Source organism: Dromaius novaehollandiae, chromosome 17, assembly GCF_036370855.1.
Source record: "Dromaius novaehollandiae isolate bDroNov1 chromosome 17, bDroNov1.hap1, whole genome shotgun sequence".
Classification (NCBI taxonomy): domain Eukaryota; kingdom Metazoa; phylum Chordata; class Aves; order Casuariiformes; family Dromaiidae; genus Dromaius; species Dromaius novaehollandiae.
The window spans coordinates 13,123,960-13,149,414 of record NC_088114.1 but is presented as its reverse complement, the minus strand read 5'-3'; the positions used below and the strand labels follow the sequence as shown (position 1 = coordinate 13,149,414).

General features: G+C 45.6%; 3 protein-coding genes and 1 long non-coding RNA gene across 6 annotated transcripts; 2 read left to right on the top strand and 2 right to left on the bottom strand.

The window, feature by feature from the left end:
• Positions 1-665: 665 nt before the first annotated feature.
• Positions 666-15,597, bottom strand: LOC112994606 (uncharacterized). Of its 3 annotated transcripts, XR_010392086.1 has the most exons (6): positions 14,313-15,597; positions 14,148-14,236; positions 13,056-13,105; positions 8,741-8,913; positions 8,288-8,415; positions 666-4,905 (listed from the first exon to the last, which is right to left on the bottom strand). It is a non-coding gene; the product is annotated as an uncharacterized LOC112994606 (long non-coding RNA). The 3 variants fall into 3 exon arrangements; XR_010392085.1 differs by having other exon boundaries at positions 13,056-14,236; XR_010392087.1 differs by lacking the exon at positions 666-4,905 and adding an exon at positions 7,284-8,252 and having other exon boundaries at positions 8,335-8,415; positions 13,056-14,236.
• Positions 15,598-15,609: 12 nt separating this feature from the next.
• On the top strand, positions 15,610-17,190 carry LOC112994599 (cytochrome c oxidase subunit 6A1, mitochondrial). The gene is made up of 3 exons (XM_026119066.2): positions 15,610-15,886; positions 16,201-16,340; positions 16,934-17,190. Exons 1-3 carry the CDS (start codon positions 15,625-15,627, stop codon positions 17,018-17,020), a joined length of 489 nt encoding a protein of 162 aa, XP_025974851.2. The 5' UTR covers positions 15,610-15,624; the 3' UTR covers positions 17,021-17,190.
• Positions 17,191-19,848: 2,658 nt separating this feature from the next.
• TRIAP1 (TP53 regulated inhibitor of apoptosis 1) lies at positions 19,849-21,091 on the bottom strand. The gene is made up of 2 exons (XM_026119069.2): positions 20,865-21,091; positions 19,849-20,506 (listed from the first exon to the last, which is right to left on the bottom strand). Exons 1-2 carry the CDS (start codon positions 21,009-21,011, stop codon positions 20,423-20,425), a joined length of 231 nt encoding a protein of 76 aa, XP_025974854.2. The 5' UTR covers positions 21,012-21,091; the 3' UTR covers positions 19,849-20,422.
• Positions 21,057-24,769, top strand: GATC (glutamyl-tRNA amidotransferase subunit C). The gene is made up of 4 exons (XM_064522273.1): positions 21,057-21,197; positions 21,571-21,737; positions 22,535-22,638; positions 23,047-24,769. Exons 1-4 carry the CDS (start codon positions 21,114-21,116, stop codon positions 23,100-23,102), a joined length of 411 nt encoding a protein of 136 aa, XP_064378343.1. The 5' UTR covers positions 21,057-21,113; the 3' UTR covers positions 23,103-24,769.
• The last annotated feature ends 686 nt before the right edge of the window (positions 24,770-25,455 follow it).

Here is a 25,455-nt window from a genome sequence, read left to right as displayed (position 1 = left end):
TTCTTTTTTGCTCTAGATCTGCACAGCAGTTACGTGTTAGTTACTTAAAATCCCAATAATTTAGGTCAAAAAGCCTGATGAATCTGATGTGGTTTGTTTCACATAAAAAAGAGTGAAATTGAAAACCACCTTATTCTTCTCAACTGAAATGCTGCATCCCTATTAATTCAGGTGTATAAATAACACTCTCTAATGCTGCATCAAGGGCTCTGCTGTGTGATTAAACCTGCCTCCCTGACCTGTAATTAGAAACTTTACCTCTGAAAGGCAGTTTGCAGGGAGAAAAGGGGAAAGAGAGAGAGAAGGAACCAGCTCTCAGACCCAACAATTTTGTTCTTAATAAATTATTCACTGTTTTTGAAAGTTGAGCTGGATTCCCATCTGCTAGCATTAAAACCCCAAAAGGAAGAAGAATTGAAAGATTCTCACTGCAGAACACAACAGTACAGAGGACGGGGCTGGAAAGCCAGCATAGAGGTTCACTCTGTCCTCTGCCTGTCCCTTTTCAGCCGCTGCCTTCGCACACCTACACATCTGACAGGTCTTGGAGCAATGCCAAGTGACCCTGCGCCGTGGTCCCATTGAGTTACAGAATCATGTGTTTGGGATATAACATTAGAAAAAAACTCCTAGATTTAGTGAATGCTTTATTAATGTCAGCAGAACCAAATATTGAACACTTAAAACAGACGGTGATGGTGATGAGTACAGAAACTCAAAAAGAGACCAGGTTGCATGGTCCCATGCAAGTCATATATAACCTTTTCAAGACAAGTAATTTCAAGATGAATTCTTTAATGATAAGACTCATATTTTGCCAAGGTTTCAGGGAAGCCTTATGAATCTAGACATCAGGTTTAAGGTAACTTACATGAGAGAGGCCAAACCTAGCATTTAAATATCAAGGACTCTTTGGTCTATCTAAACACCAAACATCATTGAATTCTTCAGTGCTTTACATCTTCTGCTGTATTTTAGACATGCACAGTTTAAGCACAGAGAAGATGTTAAATCTACCAAAATATTAAGCTGTCACTGGTAGAGGTGTCTTCATCCCAGGTTGCCCAAGTTTGTAAATGTATGAGGTGCAGAACCATGGAGACCACAACCCTCATACAAGGGGACAGGACTTCATGAAACAAAACAGTGCTTTAAATTTAGTAACAATGGTTTTAAGTAATTTTTTATGTTTATAATGTGGTAGAGTCCAAGCTTATCACAGAGCTGCCAGAACATAAATCTGATATAAACTACTTTGGATTAAACAGCACAGCAGAAAGAGCTTTCTTGGGGTATTGTGACAAGTTTTCTGAACTTCTTAAAGAAACAGAACTTGGAAATTGTAGCAGTGTTGTTCAATTATTGTCTTGTGGGCTGCTCTAATACCTGATACTAAGAAGGAAAGAAGAGAAAAAGGAAACAACTTCAGAAAATAGAGCAGTACTTGAAATATATACTAGGGCTTGCTTGTTTTCAACTAGAAATTTAAGTCAGTCGTACTTAAAGCTGACTCCTGTACATCCAGCATGCTCTACCTTCCTCTTCTTCCCTACCTTCTTTTCAGGAACCTGGAGTAACCCTCAGAGTGGCTCCAGTATCACTTCACTACTCCTTCCTCTGCGGGTCTCTCTCATGTCTTAGTGCCAGTATTGCAGGCACATAAGCAAAAATAGGTAAACAAACCTATGAACTTGCAGCACATCAATTTCCGGAGACTACCCGCCTCTGCATAGCAGCAGGATTGCACAGCAGCCACCGTGATATACCACCTCCCCAGCCCCCCGGACAGGAGCAGCCATACAGGCAGTTCAGGTGCTCTGCAAGGACGAGGATCACAGTCAGCTGTTTGTGTAGCTCTGCTCTGAGCTCTGTCCAGCCACTCTGGCCTGCCTGAGTTACTAACCAGTTTCTCCAGTTTTCAATAAGCCCTGCATCAGCCACCACCAGCACATAGGGATTGAAACAACCCTTCTCATTTGCTGGTAAAATGTAGAAAGCCTAATTTATATAGGCCTTGGCATCTCTCACTCCCACTTTGTCAGAGTTTCTGGTCAGTGTGAGATGCCTGGCCCACACTCTAGTTCTCATTTCTTCAGCGAAGTTCACTATTGACAACAGTTCCTTTAGAGATTTAGCTCTCTCATGCAGTGGTTTACTCCATAAGCCCTCCTTCACAAATGCCTCATATGCCACCTTTCCAAACACCTCTCTCAGCCCCACTCTCGTGCCTGGGGCTCTGCATGTGCCCCCAAGCCATCTGTGTAGGAGTCACCAGGTTCCAACCCTTTCCTCTTCAGGAATCCTTTTGCTCCACTCATTTTCCTCTTTGGGAATCCCTCTTTCTCTCCTACAATAGCAACTCTGAGTCCCACCTACCCCTTTTCCCTGAATGTGCCCTTCCATGTAAAAGAGTCCTTTAAATGTCACCATCAGGGTTTCTGCACCCCTACACTATCGCCCTACTGAGGTACCCTCAATTCCCTCACACCAGGGTTGCTGTGTGCCCCCATCCCTCTTCCTCCTAATTCTGGATATTCAGTCTCTTCCAGCTCTGCAAAGGTTGCACACAAGCCCCATATTATTTATCTGGCGACAGGTCTTTCAGTGTGCTCACATGATAAACTTCACTGGAGTGATAGGCAGAGATGAGATAAAGGTATTGGTATGCTAGGGACACATATGAGTGCTATCATCCAGTTTCTTGATCTCGAGATGCAGCTATATCTAAATTATTGCCTCTCCCCCATTTTTCCCTTTTTGTTTCTCTATTCTTTTCACAAATTAGTGGTGTTCTCTCCCACTAATAATAGGAAGTCTCTGAAATTTTGCAGCTGATCAGATGGAGCATTGAAAAGTTGTCATGTGCCATGAAGTCAGAGAGAAATGATGTTCAGATGAGCATCCAGTCCCACAAGTTTAGCCTTAAACACCACAAAAATCAATGGGATCCTTTCATCATTTCAACCTTGAGCCGGACCAAGAAGATTATGAAAAACCACAGTGAGATAAACCTTCAGTTGGTACCTTGAGTGTAGTTTAAACATCAAATACCTAATTAAGACTAGAAGGCCAAATACATATGAAGGTGATACTGAGGCAGTCCTTTAGAAGGCTGGTGTACATTATTTTCAGTAATACTGTTCTTAATAGTTCTAAATATTTTCAGTGATGTTGCTCTTTTTTCAAAAGATTGACGCAAGTGTTTCTAGCTTTTCTGTTTGGTTTGTTGCTGTGTGCACTGATTACTGCTCATCATATGTGAGGTTTTCCTCTTGTCATTCTATGTGACTTCTAAATTTCAGAATAAAAGGCAAGGCAGATCCTACGGTTTCCATTATTCCCAGTCTCCAGACTGAAATGTGGTACTACACTGAAAAATGACTCTCAAAAAAACAGAAGAGTTGTTCTATACACATTGTTCTCCAGTGATTCTGAAGAACATCTCTGTTCCTCAGTGCAAATATTTTTCTAGTTTCCAGAACAGAAACAGGGTTCTGAAAAGCAAGGTGGGTTTCTGCACATCACTAGCAGTGCTAAAGATTCTGCAGGGCACATTCTCTTACTGGTGGCACAGAAGGAACCAAGGGCAGCACTTGGCTTTGTTTTTGAAACCCACTCTCTCATTCCTACGCCATGTTAATGGGAATAAAAAGGAGCAAGATCTTTGCTTCTGTCTGCTCATGGTCAGCAGATCCAAATCAGAATGCACAGGCTACTGCTCAGCTGAGTCAGAAGGTGTAGTTTCTACATAGTCGCTTTGCAAATGTGACTAAAGCCTTGAAGCACAATGCTGTGCTCCATGGGACATATCTGACCCACACACTGCCTTTTCAACTCTTTGCTTTTTCTAAGCCATGTACATTATGAGTGAATAGGAAGAAAATGTGTAAACAAGAACAGAAAAGATTGTTGTGAGTTCATTAATTCTGATCACTTAATAAGCTGTAAATTGAAGTGCATGAATTCCATTCTCTGAACACTAGGATAAATTTGAAAAATCTCTATTCATTTAATTTACACTGATATGCATTAGAATAGTTTCTGGCTCATTCAGGATCAAAATAATTATTATAACAACATTCAAGACCAGAAGGCACCTAGTTCCCAATTAGATAACTAAATGAGGGCCAGATTTACAAAAGCACAGAGCCCACCACATTAAAAAATCTGAATTATTTTTAAGAGCCAGTGCAGAGGCATCGTCATGGGGCCCAGGCAATTCAGGACTGCAGGCCTGGGCCTAAGAAGCAGGGTGAGACTTTGTACCTAGCTAAGGAGAACATAGTGCTGTGCAAGAGAGCACAACTACTGTCCTCCAGACCTGCTTCTCACAGAATAAAAAGATGAACTATATACAAGGAGGCAGAATTATTTGAATAGCTTTGTAAGACCAATATTCAGAGTTGTGCTGATACATTTCAGAGCTCTGCTTAGAGGTCCCCTTGTGAAGTTGTGAGGAATCCAGCAGGATATCTTTCTTCGCAAAAGCAAGCACCACTTTGGAATTCTTTACTTTGTGGTTAGGATGTTGTCTATAAAATCTTATATTTGTTTCCTTGGTAGATAAAACATTTCAAATGGGCCAAAAAGAAGCCCAAAGGTTTTCATGAACACTTGAAGTTTCTGAATGGACAACTGTGGAAAAAGGAACCTGAGAAGTCTTTAAAAAATCACTGCAGCTGCTCAGCAGCAGTACCAGGAGATTGTCTGTGTCTTCTGCTGCTGCTGGTTTGTCTGCAAGGAAGTCCCAAGAAAGCAGCTCTAAAGTGATGCCCTTGAAACATGCAGCTATGAGGGATTGAAAAGTGATAAGCTGAGATGTCTAGAGAGCTCCTCCTACTGGATGTTTTCTTTGTAGTCCTGGTCCTTGCCAAGAGACTTGATTTATTTCCTCTTTTTAGGAAGCTGGAAATAAAACGAGCAAAGCTAATGCCAGGTCTTATTTGTCATAGCAATAAACCAGTCTGATCCCATAATATGTCTCGTATTGCCACTCATTTACTCTCTAACTTTATAAACAGACAGAGATGCTGTACCTAGAAGGCTGAGGACAACGCAGGGAGCAGGGCAGTGCAGTGACTGCAGAGGAGCTTGGGGAGCACCAGGAGCGAAGGTGAGCAGGGCTGAGGGTGACACTGAAGCAGGCAGGACAGGGACCTTGCTGACAAGGAGCACTGTGCCACAGTGCCTGAGCAAGAAGAGTGGAGCGTGTCCGATGACAGTAACCACGTTCAGCCAAGAGTCCAGCGGCCACGAGACAAGCCTGTAGTGACGAGCCAGGTCCCAGGCCAAGCCAGAAAGTCAAGTGAGCGAGTCAGGATCAGGATTAGCAACCCCACGGCCAGGCACAGGCATACCTACAGCCTAGCTCAGGTGAGGATCAGGGGCAAGAGCAGCTCTGTGCCGCGGCTCCCAGAAAAGCGGCAGAGCCCTCGGGGAGGCCCCCGACGAGGCTTCTCGCTGCTGTTTTCGCAGCTCTCTGATCCCAGGTTACACTGCACCGTATCGGAGCAGACCTTAAACACAGGCAGACAAACCTGTAGGACAGGGGCAAGGGGCTGCAGAGTCAGCTGCTGCACACAGGGCCCTGACAACATGCTACCCAGCAGAGTCAGTGAAGAACACAAAAATTATTTGAAATGCGGACAAAACAAAAACAAAAACCCGGGTACAAAAATGCCAGAGGAGTTGGCAGAGTAGAAGACTGACAATCTGTACTTCAGCTGTTTCAGGTTCTGGTCAGGAATGACCTTTCTAGGGCATTATATGTGTGCTTTTGTTTTGCCAGTCTGTTGGGAAACACCTCTTTTTAAGAGTAATTTTAGAATTGCCTCTGGGATGTAAAGGCAAATCCCCTCCAAGTTTTTCTCCTATAACTTAAAACAGAAAAAAACAAATGTAAATCAATCCTGGCTTCCCATGAAAAATCCATCCACACTGCGTATTTCTCTGTGACATTTCAACAGTTCAGTACTTTGGCCAAGCTATGCCCCAAAAGAAGAAAGCAGACCAGACATACTGGCATCCCTTTTTCTACATCCTTACTGGTGACATTTGCCATAACCCTGCATTGGCCCGATCTTGCAGGTATGCACGCCAATCCAAATCCCCGATGCCTGCCTGCATGAGGAGGAAAAACATCCTGAGGCAACAAAGCTCAAGTGGCAGGTGTGAACCATCTTCAAAAAAGGAGCTTGTCAGATCAACAGGGCGAAGACTAACCCTTTGGGAAAGGGTGACCGTGATTATCTTACTGAGTTACAACAGGAAAAATCAAAGACAGACATAGAAAGGAAGGGAAACAATGTGAGGTGAGTATCCCAATAGTGTTCCCAGCTGGACTGACACTGATACACTGTTTAGATAAAGTTAGTCTGCCCTGCAAAGGTTCTGTCACTGAAGCAGAAGGAAATGATATACTGGAAAAAAAGTCTGTTATCAGTATTGATAAAAAAAATATTCCCAGATTAGGTAAGCTATTTTGGAAAAAAAGCACATTTACAACAGGGACTTGTAATTCTGTTAAGTTGGCTAGGGATATATTTTGTCTCTTTCTGCATGGAGTACTGAAAGCATACAGTATTGTTAATAAACATTGTTTCTCGGCCAAGCAATTATATTTCTGTACTTTATATTTCCAGTGTGAAAACTCTAACGAAACATTTTAAACCAAAGTCATTTCCTTGAAGCTGCCTCTGACCTCCTCCTCCTCCTCCTCCTCTCTCAGCCATATCTCCCTGCCAGGATGAATTCAGACCTAATGTCTGCTCCTCCCACCAGGCTTTTGGATATGTGACAATATCCTCCTAGTGACTGGGAGCTCTGCCTGCTGACGTCCATTGTCTTGTGTCCAGTTTGGGAGAAGGCTTTCAAGGAAAAGCCCAGACTGAAATTTGTGAAGAGTCTAATGATTTACAGGAATGACCAACTATGTAGCTAGTTTCTGCACACATCTATCAGCAACTTGTGAGTCCTTGGCAGTTAATTCACAAGGCTGCATTATGGGAATGGGTCAAGGCTCAAGAACAGGCTTTTGAAAGTTTAAAAAATTGGAAATGAGGCACCAATCTAATATATTGCGACCCTGTGGAGCAGCTAGAGCCGTGGTAGGGTACAGGGGGGTATGGGGACCGGCTGCCTACAAACCTGCCATGCAAAGCCTGTTACGTTTGCTAGCAGACACAAGAAGAGGGTACGCGCTGACAAGAGAGGAGCTGCTAGTTGTGCTCGGCAGAATGCCTCGCGTCCACCACTTCAGCGTTGGGCACAGCACGGGCGTACAGTCCAGTTACAGCCACTACTGAGTTGAACCAAGCAGTACACTGTGTTACCGAGGTCCCGGTGTAATGAAATAAGAACAATGTAGTGTCCAAGAACACATTACTCATAGCGGAGGTGCTGAGCCGGGTGTATCACCCAGGGTGTCACAGGGGTGGCTCTGTGGGACAGGAGATATAGACCAGCAGCCAGGTACGGCAAAGTGCCGCTGATGGAAAGCCCTGGCTAATCCAACAACGATGCCCGCGGTGGGGGGTGAGGGGGGTGGGGGTGTGCTACAAGAAGGAAAGTAAATTAGAACTGCCCAGCTCTTGTGTCTTCTTTGCAATTAGTCTTAATCTGTGGGGCCATTATATGGCCATACCTCACGGTGTTATCTGCATCCCACTTTCTGTGATGTGATCTATACAGCCTGCCCTATATAATATAGGTAGATGAACAAATACAAACCTTGGTAGTAAGTAAAAGTGCTTTCCCTGTTAACATCTCCTGCAATCACACTGCAAATAGGGTGCAAAAACCTTTGCAGATATTTATCTGTCTCCCACATTATATCAGTACATTACTTAAAAAACGTTTTTATTTAAAGACCAACTGCTTGCTAGGAATTCACAATGAGGCCTGAGCCTTTTGTCCACAAACTCTTAAGTTTTCCTCTTCTGCCTGTCGTCCCCCCTTCCATCAGTGTTCTGCAATTTGCCAGCCTCCTTTATGTCTCAGTTATGTCTTCACAATGTGAGGCAGGCAGACCCATGTGCCCACAAACAGAAAGGCTCCTCCAGCTCACAATAACTCAGCAGGCTTCTCTGATTTCCAGAGACTGCATTACTGTGTACCCATGTCTGCTGTCAAATTACTGCCTGGACGCAGGTCTCCAATGCGAACCCCAGCCTTGCCCCAAATGTGAAACTGTCCCCAAGCCGTCAGAAACATCGATCTTCTCTTTTAGCTCCCCTTACACAAAGTAGTTCAAACTTGGTTGTTCCTAGGAAATAAAGAACACGCTTACCCCTCTGAAGATGTACTGTGATTATATGTCCTCTTTCTGCAACCTACCAAGAGTGGCTGGGCTCCAATATCACACAGTTAAAATATATTGTAACAGATTTTGAAGGGTAGACAGTCCTCCTGAGGTTTCTAAGGAAAATGGAGATAAACACCATAGAAAGCAGTCCTTCACAAATAGCAGAGGTTGAAAAAAATTACATCTAAACCTAACTCCACTTTCCTCTCTGGTGCAGGTTCTGGCAGAGCCAGGATTATTCTAATTTCTAGAGCTTGCCATGGCCCTGATTGGAACATTACAGTAGTGAGAAAGAGCCAGAGCACAGTTACTCCAGCCTTAGCGACCTTTCCCTTAAAACCCCCACCCTGCCCTACTCTATCTCAGGCTGTGGAACGCTGGTCCTAGCACTCCTACAAGGGAAACAGTTATTCCCATGTCCTGCCTTGTTTTAAATACCTGTACATGGGAAAGATGGCACAGACAGATCACATTTAAGCATATAATTGAGGCCTGATTTTCTCAAGTCATGGAGGCTATTGACTATAATTGCTGTTGTCTGTTTTGACCTTCTCCTCGAGGTGTCTCCACCTCCCATTACAATGTCACGGCAAAAGAAGTTCTGCGGTGGTCTGCAAAGACACAAAAAGAGCATATGACAGGATGGAACTGACATTGCCTATATGGTATAAAATTAATTCTAAATTAACGATTTGGAGAAAATAACATTGCTGCACAAAAAATAGGCAAAAATAGTTACTTCACTGACAGAACGTGCTATTTAAATGCTTAGCTTAATATTAGCAAAACTTGGCATACATAAAGCATTCTGTACTCAAAGTCCTTAAAATGTTTTAGAAAAATGAATATACTACTACTATTCAGTATTTTGACGGAAAACTGAGGCATACAGCATTCATAGGGCTTTCTCAAGGTAGCTGACAATCTACCATCAGAATCAAGACTCGAATCCAGGCTTCTTAATCCTTGCTACTCAGTTATATGCATTATTTTAAGACAGCCCTTGGATTTATTCATTTTAATGCAGGTTGGGTAAAAAGGAGCACTAAAGCAAACAGAAACATGTGTTCTACATCTTAAAGCGAGGTTCTCTTTGTGGAATGGCAATAAGGATACAGCGTTGCCTTAGATTTGCTACGCAGCTGTAAAGGCCTTATCCCCTTGACTCTGTGCGGGTAGCCAGGATAACCTCGAATCCATATTCTCTGCCCGGCACATGCTGGGAGAGGCTGTGACAACAAAGGCTGTGACAGAACCCCATCAGGGAAGTCCGTTTGGGCCCCATTTCCATCAGCTCATAAAAGCGACAGCCTGGACCCACATGCTGGGCTCTGCTAAGGCTGCTCCAGGCTGCAGCTCTTCATTTGCAAAAGAAATGACCCATTCATTTCTCTCTGACCTCCACAGACACTTCAGAGTGCTGACCTCATCTGCTGATGGCTCCCACCGCCACTGCTACCTTCCTCAGACAGGTGCTCCCGGACAAAAACCTCAGCCTTCCCAGGCAAGCTTAACTAATGCAACTTCAAGAACTTACTGTGTCAGGGCTTCAGTGGGGCTGTTTGTGAATAGTTTGAAAATTTTCAGCCCTTGCAGCATTTATTTCTTATCTAGAAAAGCAGAAGCCATGTGAAAATGAAATACAAATGCAAGGATGTAGTTTTAACTGAGCCAATTGAAGTTAAAAAACCATACTTGCTTGTGTGTGCATACACACTGGACAACACAGTGGATCTCTCCCTTGCAACTGTCAACACCTGCAATTTGCAGCTGTACTTCATCTTAACGCATGGTTGTGCAAGCAGGTCCTGAGTCCTGTACAGAACTGGGTGGCTCGTGCCCTGGGTATTCCTGTCTTTGCAGTGGATTTCTGGAGGCAGTTTTATGTCGACGAAACTCAGGTGATAATGAAAGGTCAGCACGGGAATCTACGTGCTTGTATTGCATTCCAAGGAAAAGACATGGCTCTTCAGATATGCTCATCACTCACATTTATCTCGGCACTCACACAGCCTTATTGCCAAGAGCATCACAATCCTGGCTTGTGCTCTCAACATCCCATTCTGGAGAGATTACACCCAGTTTCACAGCTAGGCACTGGGTAGCGAACCTCTTGTCAAAGGTCACAAAGGCATTGCGGGGCCGAACGGGGAATCAATGCTGTTTTTAAGTCCAAGTTCAGAGTCTTGCTCATTGGACTGAACTCCAGACAATAACATTTTTCTACTTCACAGAGAACAGGGAGCTTTCAGGTACGTCTGGAAGAACTCTGTGGTCCTCAGATGGAGTCACAGATAGGTGCAGCACAGACTAACACAATTTTTCAATAAAAGTGGTATAAAGTCAATTAAACTAGCTTAGCTCCTCCACTCGTCTCCAAAGAATACCCAGTTACGAGAATGAATATAACCGTCCCTAATACATAAGCGAATTTGGAAGCGGATCGTGTTTGTTCCAAGCGCCACATACACACCAACTCTGCTGCTGGCAGAGGCCTGTGAATCAGAGCCCCACGTCTGATGCAAGAGAAACTCCGGCGTCTCAAGCTGCTTTCCCCAGCAGAGAACAACACTATTAGTTTGAGAAAGTCCCCTGCCTGCTTTCTCTCTGAGTAATTAAGAGTGAAATCCTCCTCTCAGTGACCCCAAAGCTCTCAGCCCAGGCTGATTTACACATGAAAGGAACCCTCGGAGGGGCTTTCTCCCTTTCACATTCACAACCAGGCAGGACCTATAAATAAAACCTTTCTGAAAACAGGAGCTTTCAAAAAGGTCTGTGTATGTGTGCAAATGTATATGAGAGAAGGGAATGGATGTGTGCACTTGAGAATGTGTATGTGTTTGCATGCATATGTGATGAGTGGGTGAGAAGAATGTGCATTCGTACACCAGCGTGCATGCAAACGAGTGTACTTGGAAAAGCATCTACATGGATGTGCGAGTGCACACAGGTAGTGGCAGCACTTCTGGGACCAAGAGGGTATGTACAGACAAGCTTCTAGCTAGTACAGTTCCAGAGTACAGTCACCAACGTCAGCTGAGTCACTCTAGATTCTCACTTGAAAAAAATGGTTTAGACCCCATGTATATAAACCCAACTGTGTGTGACAGAACATGCTTGTGATCAAGTACTAGCAGATCAAAATGGTAGTTTCACACTACTTTGGATATTAGGCGGAAGGTAATGGAGAAACAGGTCTCATGGCATGTGTTCCTATGATTTTGAAAACGAGATTTTTAAAAGGCACCATCTTCTCGATGGCCCAGGAGAAGCAGAACAGTGTTGAGCTTTCCAGGACTGTCATAGTTTGAAGACATTTTTACAGTTTGTTGGAAAACAAAAAAGCCCCAAAGTTTGCAAAGTAAACAGTGGGACTACTGCCATGAGAGAAAATGAAGGTCGGAAAATCAGAACGACTGTGGCTGCCTTTACAGGACCTTGTCAGCACAAAAATGCCCACATCTGCATCTGCATGCTCCCTCCCCCCCGTCCTGTTCACCCATGTGTCCATGCAGCCAGGGTATTTCCCTTTCCGGGAGGCCTAAGAAGGACCCTACACAGTTTCCAGGAAACTGGCAGTTAGTGTGACCCTGTCCTAATACAAAACAGGTGACACAGAGCTCTGAGCCAAACCGGGACAGACTGCAGGGTTTCATAAAGCAGATACTGGACTGTGAGTCTCTGCCCGGATAAGAGGAGGCTTTTTAAGACTTGGCTACAGTGAGATAATTTGAGAACTCCAGCTATTTTACCCCATTACTCCTGAGGAGCTGAATCATTTGCTTACTGAAACCGTGTCTGTGCCTTAGGTTCACACCAGCAGCCAGGCTATACATACTGGCACTTACGCTAGCACCGGTGGAGCTGCGCAACAGCTTGGTGGGAGACTTCCAGGCAAACCCCGTAAGCGTGCAAGGGAAGGAGGCCGGAGAGGTGCACATTGCGCTGTTCTGATTTCATAATTACGAAATACAGCTCTGTAATCTCTCCCCTGCCCAATTCTCATGCAAGAATTTAGAAGGGGCAGGCAGAAAAACACACAAAGCAGGAGACACAAGGAGCGCAAAGCCTCATAGAAGTGCACAAAGCACAAAATGCCTCTTCTGCCAGTTCAATAAAACTCTTCCCAGCTACTCGCACTAGGCAGGAGTGTGTGAGCAGGGATGCAGAGCTCCCCTCCTACTGAGCTCGCAGCTAAAGCCCTCCCCCAGTTCCCAGGGTCTTCAAATAAAGATTTGCATAGTGCTTCCAGATCATTCCCGAGAGAAGGGACAATAGCTCTCTGAACGCCCTTTTCCCCCTCCCTCCTTCACTCACAAAGCTGATAAAGCCCTGGTGAAAAGGGGAACAAAGGATTTACAGATGGCAGAATATTGATTTCTGCAGTTTCAGGACTACAGGGAGAAGACGAAGAATCCCCCTGAAACTGTGAAGTTTGAGACACAGGCACTATCTCTGCAGCACGATCTCTGCATTTGTTAAGACACTGCCCCCATCACTATCTGATGGAGGAAATATTGCTATTCTAGAGGGATGAGCAGGTCCCTGAAAACTTGCAAATGCACGAAGATGGGATTGCACTTTGAAATCTCAGCGTTGCTTGTGAGTACGCTTGTTGTTTCCAAGCCCTCCACACGGAGAGGCGCTTCCAGTGAATGCAGTTTGCCACCAGGCGGACCAGACCGGCACTGCCCTCAGAGAGCCTTCGGCCCCAGCTGAGGGCATCAGAGGGCTTTTATAAATCACATCTCACCAGTGATGCAGTTATCCACGTCCTCTTCTCCCCACTATCCACCACTGCAACTAGGAAAAATAAGAAAAAAGAAGGTGAAAAACAAATGTTTTGAAAGCGTCCTTTGATTCTGAATTCCAGTGGAATGCCACTATCATGGAACTTGCTAAATTTTAGGACTGTTCCCTGAATGCTAAAGCTTCCTGCCCCTCCAAGCATTTTTGTGCTTAGCACACAGACCTCTAACATTTGTGTTATAAACTTTCTCCTCCGATTTGAAGAGCCAGCTGCACCTGCCATGAACATGAGCTCACTGCAGCCATTCAGATTTTTGCTAAACTGAACAGTGGTATAGAGCATTCAAATCAGACGCTGTATGTCACTACTGCACGTCCAACCAGAGACAGTCGCTGGATATCCAAGTCGGATTATAGGAGTTGTGGGCCTGACCTCCAAGTATTCCACCACTGCACTGAAACCAGCTTTCTGGAAGTGATTGGCTCCCAGCATTTTGGGGGGGTTGTTTTGGTTTGGGTTTTTGTTTTTTTTTTTTTTTTTTTGGCCAATGCAGAACAAACTTTGTAGCATTTCTGCACTCTAAAGATACAGGCTCCCAGGATGGTGGGTCTTTTTGAAAAATGTACTTATTCAAATTTCCTCAAAATGCTGGATTTAGGACCAGATTTTTAGAGGTGATGAGCTAGTTTCTAAATCAACTGACAGGCCCTCACACAGGCCTGTTTCAGAAAAACTCGTGTTGTATCTCTCGTGCAAGGCAATAGTGCATACCAGTGAGTCCAAAAGGCAGGTGCCACACCACGCATCAGTAACCCAAGCAGAGCTACTGAGGCAGTGGCACAGTTGAGACTCCTCATTCACTGATACTTTCCATTATAAAGATTTTTGCTCTGCTCTCAGGATGACTGCAATCATGACAGTGATAACAACCATTACATATTGTAGTTAGAGCATATTTCATACAACTATACCAAAACATTCCTCAAAATTTTCTTTTTAAATTATCTACTTTTCTTCAAATACCTGCTTGTCTTCTCTCAGAATAAATGCATCAGGTGGAATTTTTTGTTTATTTCAGCAGTTGCATCAACTTACACCACATTTAAAGAAGAGGTGAATCAGCCCCATTAGTCTCCTGACACAGATAACATAGCCATTCTTTGCAGCTTTGGGGATGATAAAGCCTGTGAAAGTATTATTTTAAACCGATGTAACTGTGTAATAACATAACCCCAACCCAGGAGATCTGGCTATACAAACCAAGCTCTCGGGCTTTCCTTCTGCTCCTCTTTGTCTTTTACAGATGCCTACTGTATCAGATAGCGGAACCACTCTCTTCTCCTTCCACAAATGAACATACCTTGTAGGATGGAAAATGGAATTCCTTCACCATCATTGCCTCACAAACCAGACCTTGCCATTGTCCTTACCTTCAGGTCCCCTGTTTCTCTACTTCTACACTGTCTGTTTCTGTCTGTACAGCCAGTACAAAAGTCCTCTCATTTTACTTCAGAGTTGAAGAGTACTTGAAAATGTACTCTCCACCTATGTGGCTTCTACCAAAGGTCAAACAGGCAACCACCAGACTCCAATAAAAAGTTATTATAAAAACAGGATCCAGACACTTGCAAATTAATTACAATGAACAGTTCTTCTGAAGATCTTGTGTTTATTCGACTGATGTTGCTAATTTTATTTCAGCAGAATCATCCCTAGAAGATTCAATCTAGATAATTAAAAACACATCAGTGGTAACCAAGTGCATTTCATTTATGACAAACATCTTTTTACTGCCATTGTCTGAAAGAGTTTTCATATCCCAGTGATGAGATTGCTCCCTAACATGAAAAAGCGCTATTGATGACTGCAATGGCCATTCTCTGCTGCTATGTAAAAGAAACTCAAATACGGCACTGTAATTACTCCATTGACAGGAAATTCTACCCAGGATACCAGGACTGTCTCCTAAGTGATCTGTACTGAATATACACAGCCTCTGAACCTCAGCTACAGACATCAACACTGGGAAAGTTTCCTCCCTGACTCTTTCTTTGTACATGATGCCATATATTGACACCTTTCCTTCGGCCCTGGAGAACAGCCTGCTCACTGCTCCCAGCCATCGCTGCCCTTCAACACGCAGCACAAGCCAGCACAAAAACACCGTCAGCAGCCACTGCCACTCATTGTAATCGTCCTTCTCTGTGCCCCAGCCCGACAGTCCCTGACGCCACCTTGGATCTCCTTCCAGGAGCTCCTGCGCTCCCACCTCGTCTCGGCTGCCCCCCACCTCTACACCAGCCCCCAAGCCAGCTCCATGGGCCCTTCCAGACCTCTCACTGGCCCCAGGCACCCCCAGTGCGCCACAACACTCTCCCGTCATCCCCTCCCCGTCCCCAAAACGCCGGGGCCGCCCACACGGCAGCAGCCCCCACGCCTTGGCTGGGCGAAGCGCCGCCCCTGCACCTCAGCGCCAAAATGGCGCCGAAGCCCCCCGCCCGCACGGCGCGACGCACGGCGCGCGACTAACGGTTCCCCCCACCCCCGCCGGCGCCCCGACCAAGGATGGCGCATGCGCAGCAAGGCGGCTCGGCCCGCCGCCGCTCAAGGTCAAGCTCGGGGAAGGAGCGCTATTGCGCACGCGCAGACGCGACGTCCTTGCGCAGCTTTTCTGTCTGTCCCCTGCGGGCCGCCGTGGGTTCCGGTTCCGGTGGGCGCCCCGGAGGCTGAGGGGATGGCGGCGCTCGCGAGGGTCTCCCGGCTGCTGCTCGCCGCCGCCCCGCGCTCCCTGCCGGGGCGCCGCATGTCGGCCGCGGCCCACGAAGCCGGCGGAGGTAACGGGGTCCCCGGGGCGGAGGCGTAGCGCGGCGCAGCGGCCGAGGCACCGTTGCCCTTGGCAGGCGCCGCCTCCTGCGGCGGGCAGCCCGCGGGGGGGCCTCGCGCGACCGTGAACAACCCCTGGATACCGCTCGGGGCGGCGGCGCGGGGGTCTCCCGCAGGGGAGCCCCACGGCCTGCTGAGGGGACTCGGCAGTTCCCGCAGTTGCTAGCGGCGGTACCGGTGTATTTGTCGTGCTGCCGGGGCAGCTTCCACGGCACTGCGGGTTAGTGCTGCTCTAACACAGGTAACGCATTTTCTCCCTGACTAGCCCGCCTGTGGAAGCTCCTGAGCTTTGTGGTTGCTCTTCCCGGCGTTGGTGTGTGTATGCTGAACTGCTACTTAAAAGCACAGCATGAGCATGAAAGACCCGAATTCATTCCTTACGCTCACCTCCGGATCAGGACCAAGGTACGTGCCGGGGCTCTGTGTGAAGGCCGCCTTATTTCCTGTGACTGTAGAGCTTCATCTGAGGTTACTACAGCTTCTGTTGCTTTCTTATTTATGGAGTGAGGTGCTGCATACGTAAGTATGATCTTAACTTTATTTCTGAGACAGCAACAGAGGGTCTCTCAGCTGAGCTGACGTACCCACTGCATTTGCAGGTCCAGAACCAGCCTTTTGCTTTCCCAGAGTAATTCTGCTGATGCGTCACAAAAAACGCTTCAGCCACAGAGCACGCTTCAGCCACAGAGCTGCTTTAGTTAAGCTAATACAGATCTAAAGGCTGATCCCACATTCTTGAAACAAGGGTCCTGACAGTATCGATCTTTGATGTCCTGGCAATGATCTTACTGTCTAGAGATAGCTGTCTCCAGCTAACAGAGACTGTTTTCCACCTCTCACTGTACAACCTGGAAAACAGCTGTTAGTTTGCTTAATTCAGCAGCCTTTCAAGCTGTGTGATGCTTGAGTCTGTTTCCTGCTGCAAGAGTTAGTTTCCTGAGCTGTAGCAGATCTTTCTATTAGCTGCCAATGGCTTTTTTGCTTTCTTCTTTCAACAGCCTTTCCCCTGGGGTGACGGGAACAAAACTCTATTCCACAATCCCCATGTTAACGCTCTCCCAACTGGTTATGAAGACGAAAACTAAGATCTTGACCACAGCCAAAACTTTGGCTCTTCCTGCATTTGGACCAGAATGTTCTATGGGAACCATCATTTAAGAAACTCTGCATTCCTTCTACCATCAAGTTGAATGGTGTTGCGACCTCTGTTATGTACTTGTGGAGGGGTCCTTCAAATAAAAACTCCTAACTTGAATTCAGGATCTGACTTTTTTTTGTTAGTCTGTGAATCCTTAGAAGTTTATTCTGCTTAAAACAGTGAGACTTCCCCACAAGCAATAGTGCGGTAACGAAGGGGTTTGACTGGCTCAGTATTACACTTGCTGCTGTACCTGATGGTACTAATGTTAGCAAGGCGTTCATCATGAATATGAAAGTGGGTAATGCATGATGCCTGGTCTACCTGATCATCGTAAACACACAGCTCACACTCAAATGAACAGTTTTTAGGCTAATATTCTAGATTAAAATTCAGTGTATACCGAAGCACATTCTGCATAATCAACTACTACAATAAACAAATTTTATTAATGCTGTCATCAGGCCAACTGTCTCTCACTCAGCCCATTCTGAGACAGGAGGTGGCAGCAGTCAAAGGTGTGTAATTAAGCTCTCTGCGATTTCACAATATCAATCTTCAGCTCTGGAATTTCCTAGTACACCATAAGCAGTGCAGGTAAATTACTAGCAACTATGCTCTTCATAAAGCTGTGGTTTAGTTGTACAACAGTCTCTCTTATGGACTTTACAAATGAAAACATACTTTTTGCTCCACTGCATTTCTGTAATACGCACTGTGGCACTGAGAAGCGTCTCAGCTTTGCTGGTTAAAATTTAACATTTCAAGGAGAGTCTAAAACTTTATTATTTTCCGAAGTCAGTAGCCAAGTCTGAAGCTCTCAGTCTGTCCCAATACAGCATTAATTTTGAAGCTTTTCCTCTCCACAAGTCAACTGTTCTCCAATTCCCTCTGCAAATTCTATATTCTTTTGTGTGGTACAATGCAGAGAGCTCTCATGTCTTAGCTGTCAATAATATCATTATTTTCCCCAAAAGGAAGACTGCAACAGCTGACGTGGCATCCTGATGCTGAAAGGAGTGATGGATAGTAAATGAGCTAAATGTAAGAAGCTCTGAAGTGGGCACTGCAGGACACCTTTCCCCATGTTTCAATATAATTTATCTGCTTAGCTCAATGGAACACTGTAGTAGAATGACTTTTAAGTTTTTCTGTATTAAAAGCACAGAATAAGGCACTAATGGGCTCAGTTGTTTTAAAGTTAACTGAAAAAGAAGTTTCACACTTGACAGTCCCCAACACACTATTTAGAATATAGAATAAGAGAACAATATTCTAAAAGAATAGAACGTTCTAGAATATTTCCCATAACTTGCCTAGAGAAAACCAATTTTATTTATACCTGAGTGACCTGGCAATTTTTAAATGTTACAGAACAAGCTGTTAGTTTCTACATTTAATCACTGTACTGCCTATTGAGCAACCTGTCTAATGCACCTGAGAAGAGAGCGTGGTTAAACCACACTACAGAGCAGACTGCGCTCAAAAGCTGCTGCATTTAGGCCATCCCTGAAGACACAGGGAACAAAGGCCCCAGTATGCTGCAGTTCCTGATATTCAGCACAAGTCATAAGCATGTGCAATCGTTACTTAGGACCTGCAGCACAAACAAGCCAGCTACTGTTTGAGAACTGCAACTGAAATATTTTCTCGGTGATGTTTTGTTTGTTTGTTTTAAAGTAAAGGCTCTGAACCATGCTTCAGGTAGTCCTTAAAAAGCTATGAGTGAAACTCATCTTTTTCCAACAGAATTAGAAAGCCGACTTCTTTTATCCCCAGCCCAGAATGATTTTTTACTCCTTCACCTGTATCGGTGTGCTAAGAGGGGACAGCTTTAGCCCATCCCTGTATGAGGATCAATGGAGATCTCCCCTGCCACGAGGCTCTGAGGGCCCCTGGATGAGAGGAGGTGGGTCCTGATCTACATCCCCAACTCCTCTTCCAAACACCTTCTTTCTCCTAGTTCCTGCAAGATCTGCTGGAACAAAGCTCTGTCACTGAATATCTCGGGACAGAGGAAATAGAAAACGGATTTGGAGAGGAAAAGGCTAATTCCTAATGATTTCTTCACAACCCCACGAGGAAACACCCATCATCAGGAACCTTCCATTCTTTCCAGGGAGAAGCCTCCGTAGTCCTTCTACTGCCATTCAAAGGAAGAGAATTTCAGACAACCATTTTAGGAAAAGCAAAAAGCAGCGTCATCATCAGGTAACACAAAGGAGTTAACGCACCAACACCACATTCAGCTGGGACATCCAATGAGTTAGCCAGACATTTCATCCTTTCAGCCGTCACTGCCACTACAGAACAACTTCATCTGAATTTCTGTAGTTTACAAGCCAGCACATTAAAACAAAGAGGTAATAACTTCAGTTTGCTTTACTAGGTGTGAACTACACATGGTTCAGGAGCATCTTTTTGAGCAGTGATGTTGCCCCAAGAGGTAGGACAGGCAGCTGGGGCTTTAACCACATCAGCTGTCAAGCTTCAACCCAGTGTTGCCCTCATTCAACACACACTTCCAACCACCTCGATCAAAAGTCTACCAATGATTGTGGCTGACCCGGTGCTTGGTGGGAGAGCGTGCAGAACGACGGCCAGGTCCGCGCTGCCATTTTACTGCAGGGACAGACAACACTAAAGAAGAGAAAATTCAAGTTGCAGATTGTTTCAGGACCTCAGAAAAGGCTGGGCAGTACCCTCCACGCTCAGCTTCTGTTGCGGTCTCTGTCCCTCTCACAGGTCACACTCACATTCTACTGGACAGCTCTGTACTAGAACAAAATATAACCTGGGTATATTTATTTTAGCTAAGTTATTGCACATCCACCATAAATGCTTTTATAACGCCTCTGGCATTGATACAAAACAACACAGTAGCCCCTCGGCATGCAGGATCATATCAAACTCCTTTCTCCAAAATTCAGCAGCACAGAGAAGAGACAAAGTGAACCAATCCCCTTCATACTCTTTTTAAACACTTTCAAGTGTTATATAAATAAGCAAGAGAAATTGGTCACAGATCAACTAATAACTCAACCCATCCTAATAAGTATTCTCCCATTATAAAGTATATTCACATAGGAAGTTAGTTAAAAAGGGTTTCCACACTGTTAGAGGCTGAACCACCACCAACATTCATTGAAAAGGAGGCAGTAATTACCAGGTGATCCTTTTTTTTTTTTCTTTCCCCTCCCTACAAGCAGAGGAGAGTACTTGCTTCCTAAAAGGCTACACAGAGAAAGCAGCTTAACAAAGGCCTTTTCCAGGTGGCATCTAGTCTTTTGTCTGGTTACATTTCTTAGTCTGAAGGTTCATATTAGTGACTCCGTGTGTACAGTTGAGGTCAAGAGGAGTTTTCAGTTTTTCCTTTGCTCGGGCCCATGAATTCCAGGCCTTCAATGGGTATATCCTTCTCCTTGATTGCTTTCTGTGGAGAAGAAAAACATGGATACACCTTTAAAGAGCTAAGTCACATATTCTGTGGTACGAAGTATGACCTACAATTAGTATCTTAGGACGGCTTCGGATAAAGCTTTAACATCAGAGGTGCTCGAACAGGCGCAGGTGAGTAGCACTGGTGCGTGAAGCAGAGCCCGGCACACAGACACACTGCAAGCAACCAGCTAACAGGCTCCGTGCTTAAGAGGTTTCGCCCAAGGAAGAGAAGGGCAAGCAGCTTCCAGAGAGAGCGCGGAAACGGCAGGGAGAGGAGGGCAGGGGACGGGGCTAAGGCGCGCGGGGCCCGGGGCCGCCGGGGGAGGCGGCAGGGCGGGGCGGGCGCGCACCTGCACGCAGAGCTGGTAGCGGCGGAAGAGCTGCCCGCAGGGGTCGGCGGCGCGCTCGCCCTTGAGGAAGGTCTCGGCGAACCAGCGGTTGAAGCACTGGTCGTACTCGCGCTTCAGCTCCGTGCAGGCCTCGCCCACGCTGTTCATGGCGGCGGCAGCGGCAGCGCCCCACGGGCCCCCGCCGTGACGCACTCACGGCGCGCCGGAAGCGCGGCCGGGTGACGCGGCGCGGGCACTTCCGGCAGAGCGATGCGGGTGCTGCGCGCGCTGCGGGCGGGGCTGCGCGCGGCGCACGGCGGCGGCGGCGCGCGGGAGGGGCGGCGGCCCCCGCAGGTACGGCGGCTCGCGAGGCGCCGGGGCGCGGCGGGGCGGGGACGGCCCGGCCCGGCCCGGCCCCGCCCCGGGGTGCTGCCGGCCCTGGCACTCATCTCCGCTGGACGGAAAGGGACAGGGAGGAGGAGGAAGGACGGGGCTGGTTAAAGGCAGTTTCCCACCCTGACCCGTGACTTCCTCGAAAGGAGGAGGAATAAAGCAAGTCGCGAAGTTCCAGCAGAAACAAACTCGGTCATTTTCCGAGCAGGGGAGGCTTGTTACGCGGGACAGGTTGTAGCGGCTGCACCCAGAACATGCTTGTCTTCGCCCATTCCCCACCCGTCCGCGCAGCCCGTTCCCGGGTGCAAGCCGGGGCCTGGGTCTCTCCCTGCAGGAGCAGGTGACGGTGGACGTGCTCGACCACCTGGAGCACCTGGCGCTGGTTGATTTCCGCAACGCGGAGGGCGTGGAGCGGCTGCGGAAGGCAGTGCAGTTTGCGGATCAGCTACACGAGGTAAACACGGAGGGAATAGAGCCGATGGATTCGGTACTGGAAGACAGGTGAGGAATCGCTGTCCGTGGCCTGCTTTTAACTGCTCATTTACCAAGGTAGCTGCTTTGAAAACATTTTTCCAGAAATATCTTAGCTGTGCATTTGGCCCCTTTGCTTACAGAAGGACGCTGGTGTGGTAGCGTGTGGAAGAACGACGTCAGATTAGCGCCCGCAAGCCGAACTTGTTGGCATAGCAAAGATGCGCTCCAGTTTCTTAGCGTATCTTGTTATTTATCAGGAAGGACCTGCACATGCTGTTCCCCAAATGTCTGGCAACAGCATCCGTAATTGCTTCAGAGTGTCCCAGTACTTGCTGGGGAGTACTTGCTTGCTTGAGGCTGAAAACAGCTGTAGAGATACTCCACACTTGGTACTTCAGCAGCAGTCCAGCATGGCATGTTTAGCTCAGCTTTTTATGAAATTGTGCTTCCAGTAATCCCATGTGCGAAGTGCTCCGACATAATTGCCTCTGTATGAACAGCTCCATACTAAAGCTACCACTAAGTCAAGAGGAGTGGGCTGTTTTTCTCAGTTTCACTGTAGTTTTAGTGACTGTTTAGGTATATTCAAAGCCTGACAGACTACACTTTTGTCTCTGACAGGATCAAGGCTGAGATTGTTCACTCATTTGCCAATGGTCTTCAGGGAAGAACTTCTTAATGTGTCAACAGCTTATTGAACAGAAACATTAGAAAATAACTGAGATGTAAAAAACAAATCCGTGGTGCTTGCGTGCAACTTCTATGCTAGCCTCTCTACTTTGTAGGCATAGTTTAAACACAGGCTACTACTCTCTGTTTTACAGGTGTCTGTATCTCAGAGATGATGATGTTACAGAAGGCAACTGCACGGAAGAGCTGCTGAAAAATGCCAGAGGGAAAATAGAGGAATATTTTGTAGCCCCACCAGGTACTGTTTTGTTTATAAAAAAACCTCTTAATTTTACTTGAACTAGCTTTTGCTTCAATTAACCTGAGCAATATAACCTGCACAACTGAATTTACTTTCAGAAATACTAGGCAGTAATAAGGATGTACTAAAAGGAGGAAATAATATCTGTAGCCATCTGTAAAGACAGACTTAAGTCTATTGGTCTAAAAGGAGTGCAGAGGTTAATCTTACCCTAAAGATAGTGCACATGTTGGCCTATTAAAAAAGATCATTTACAGGAAGTCAGACAAAATTTACCTGCTCAGGCCATGCAAGTTGCCTCTACATATTTGGAATAAACGGGAAACGCACATTTGTGTTAAGTTGTACTACCCAGAAGGTAACTTACAGCTGGTCTTACACATCTATTTTTTTGTTTCCTATCAGGTAACATCCCTTTACCAAAGTTAGAAGAAAGAGAGACTTTTCTGCAGCGATCTTAATGAAAACCAAGAACCAAAATGCCGTTTCAATATTTTATTTGAGAAAACAAGGGTTTGTGCAGCCACAGCTGAAATACTGTGGTGAATATTTTGATCAAAAGAAGAGCACTTGTACTACTAAATTTTTACACCTTCCTTCTGTAAAATATCTTGCTACTGAAATATATTCAATGTTTATGAAGCTAAAAGGCAGCATGAAATCTAGACTGGTATCCTTTGTGCTTTTATTTATTAAAGTGCATCCATGTTAGTCTTTAAGATACTGAATAGCCTAAAGGCTTCAAAGAGAACATTAAGCGCGATGATTAAAATAAAACCCCAAACACGATTTTGTTTTCTTGACAAACAAAGAATAAAACCCAAATATTTGCATTATATCCTTACCAACAGCCCTCTGCAGGCATGAATGAGGAATGAGCAACTGGAGCATAGGACCGATGCATAAATAACCAGACTGAGATTTCCATAAAGGTGGTAGTTGCTTTGTTCACATTCTGGTATTCAACGTCTACAGAGAAAGACTTTAGAAAACATTTGGCAATATTGAGAAATACCTTGTTAGCAATCACCTGCAAGAGCAGAGGCTCAACTACCAGAGAGGAAAACGGGAACCCGTTTCCCTCCATCTAACAGAAATGGAAGGTGCTATGATGTCAGCCTAGCCAGAGGGCTAAAGGATGGAGTCTACCCATTAGGCTTTTAACTGCTGGTGGCAAGTAGCCACAAAAAAACTAGAGCCATCCTTCACACTAAGGGGAGGCCAAACTCTCAAGCAACAGTTATGTACCAGTAGCTCAAATTCTGTAAGGAAATCTCCCGAGCAAGCATGCTCAGCCTTCGGCTCCCAGGCAGGACGTTTGTCATAGAAAGCTCAGCCACAGTAAAAAGGTGGATGCAAAGAAGTAGCACCGCTCCAAGAACAACAAAAAAAAGAAACCAACCCTATGGCTTACCAGCTCAGAGGCCAGGAGACCACCGCAGGAAGAGGTTCTGTGCTGGGAAAATGGGAAGCAGCACTACAGCAAGCAACGTGTGATGGTCACTGTCTCATCCTGCCTGATGATCCTGAAGTTTGCTCACAGAATCTCCAGCAGCTGAAGGCACACGGAGCGAAGGCTCATTGAGAGAAACCAGAGACCTGCTGAAAAGAGAATACTGCAGCAAACTAGGAGTCGTCCAGACCTTCTGCTCCCAGGCTATAAAAAGCACAGTAAACATCTGTGACAAACAGACTTTTTTTCCTGGGCCATGCCCCCTCCAAATATATATTAAAAGATTCAGAATTATTTATTCTAATAATAACTTCATGCACTGGAAGAGATCATGAGCCACAATGGAATTTTCTTCAGAAATGCTAGAAGAGACCCTTGAAGTTATTGTAACAGGATACTACTAATCACCAGCTCTGAGATTCTGCTTTTATGACTCTTGAGAGCGGGGCAGGAAAAGGAATGTTCCTCCATGACAGCGTATGCACACGCTGTTCCCCGCAGGGCAGAAACTCACCTCGTGAGATTGGAGCTTGATGTCATCCAGTTTACACAGTACATGTTCTATGTCTTCTTTACAAGGAAAAGCTACTGCTGCCATTCTGTATACGCCCACTCCAGACACTCCCATCTTTCTGTATATTTGCATAATAAACTTCACCAGTTTCACCCGTGCAATCCTTCTGGTCCCGCCAGCTGCCTGATAGAGGAAGTCCTGAGCAAGGCTGTAATCCTCACCATTTCTCCCATAAACTTCCACATCTCTGCAAACAACAAGGAAAGCAAATTAGAGGTTAATTATATACGTGCATTGCTTCCTAACATCTTAACAGGCCACCAAGTGTATTAGAAGTATCATAATTTGAAAAACACTGAAAAAAAATATGTGAAGAGGATTTCAGTAGTAATGGTATTGGGTTCGGCCATTAGTGGCTTGTTTATAATACTCTGTGTGTGCAAACTGCTTTGAAAAGCTCCCTCTTAAGCCATTATGCGCCACTTATTTCATGTGAGTGAAAAAGCTGCCTTTGCTGTTATTCACCAATAAGGTGAGCCTACAACACAGAACCTCTTTGAAGGGTATTGAATCAAAATTTGTATTTAATCCCGCCAATCCAGTTCACTGCAAAGTTATAACACAGTGTCACTGTTTAAGTTTCAGGTTTTTCAAGATTTAGACCCTGCAAATTGTAAACTTTTACAAATGTACTAGCTTTTCCTAACAGACACTTAGGATCCATGTATAAAGCACAACAGGGGAAGATTGTAAGTCAGCAAGCACATCTTATGACAAGTATGTTTAGCAGAGCATTCCCAATTTGAGAAATTCCCACTTGCTTCTATCCATTTTGGCCTCCTCCTCT

What these genes read in the sequence shown, in the direction of transcription:
- LOC112994599 (XM_026119066.2), top strand. Translation starts at nt 15,625, where the DNA reads ATGCGCAGCAAGGCGGCTCGGCCCGCCGCCGCTCAAGGTCAAGCTCGG. An exon ending in GGCCCACGAAGCCGGCGGAG is followed by an intron (nt 15,887 to 16,200) that starts GTAACGGGGTCC and finishes CTCCCTGACTAG; the next exon opens with CCCGCCTGTGGAAGCTCCTG. An exon ending in ACCTCCGGATCAGGACCAAG is followed by an intron (nt 16,341 to 16,933) that starts GTACGTGCCGGG and finishes TTCTTTCAACAG; the next exon opens with CCTTTCCCCTGGGGTGACGG.
- GATC (XM_064522273.1), top strand. Translation starts at nt 21,114, where the DNA reads ATGCGGGTGCTGCGCGCGCTGCGGGCGGGGCTGCGCGCGGCGCACGGC. An exon ending in GATTCGGTACTGGAAGACAG is followed by an intron (nt 21,738 to 22,534) that starts GTGAGGAATCGC and finishes TCTGTTTTACAG; the next exon opens with GTGTCTGTATCTCAGAGATG. An exon ending in ATATTTTGTAGCCCCACCAG is followed by an intron (nt 22,639 to 23,046) that starts GTACTGTTTTGT and finishes GTTTCCTATCAG; the next exon opens with GTAACATCCCTTTACCAAAG.
- TRIAP1 (XM_026119069.2), bottom strand. Translation starts at nt 21,011, where the DNA reads ATGAACAGCGTGGGCGAGGCCTGCACGGAGCTGAAGCGCGAGTACGAC. An exon ending in GCTACCAGCTCTGCGTGCAG is followed by an intron (nt 20,507 to 20,864) that starts GTGCGCGCCCGC and finishes TCTTCTCCACAG; the next exon opens with AAAGCAATCAAGGAGAAGGA.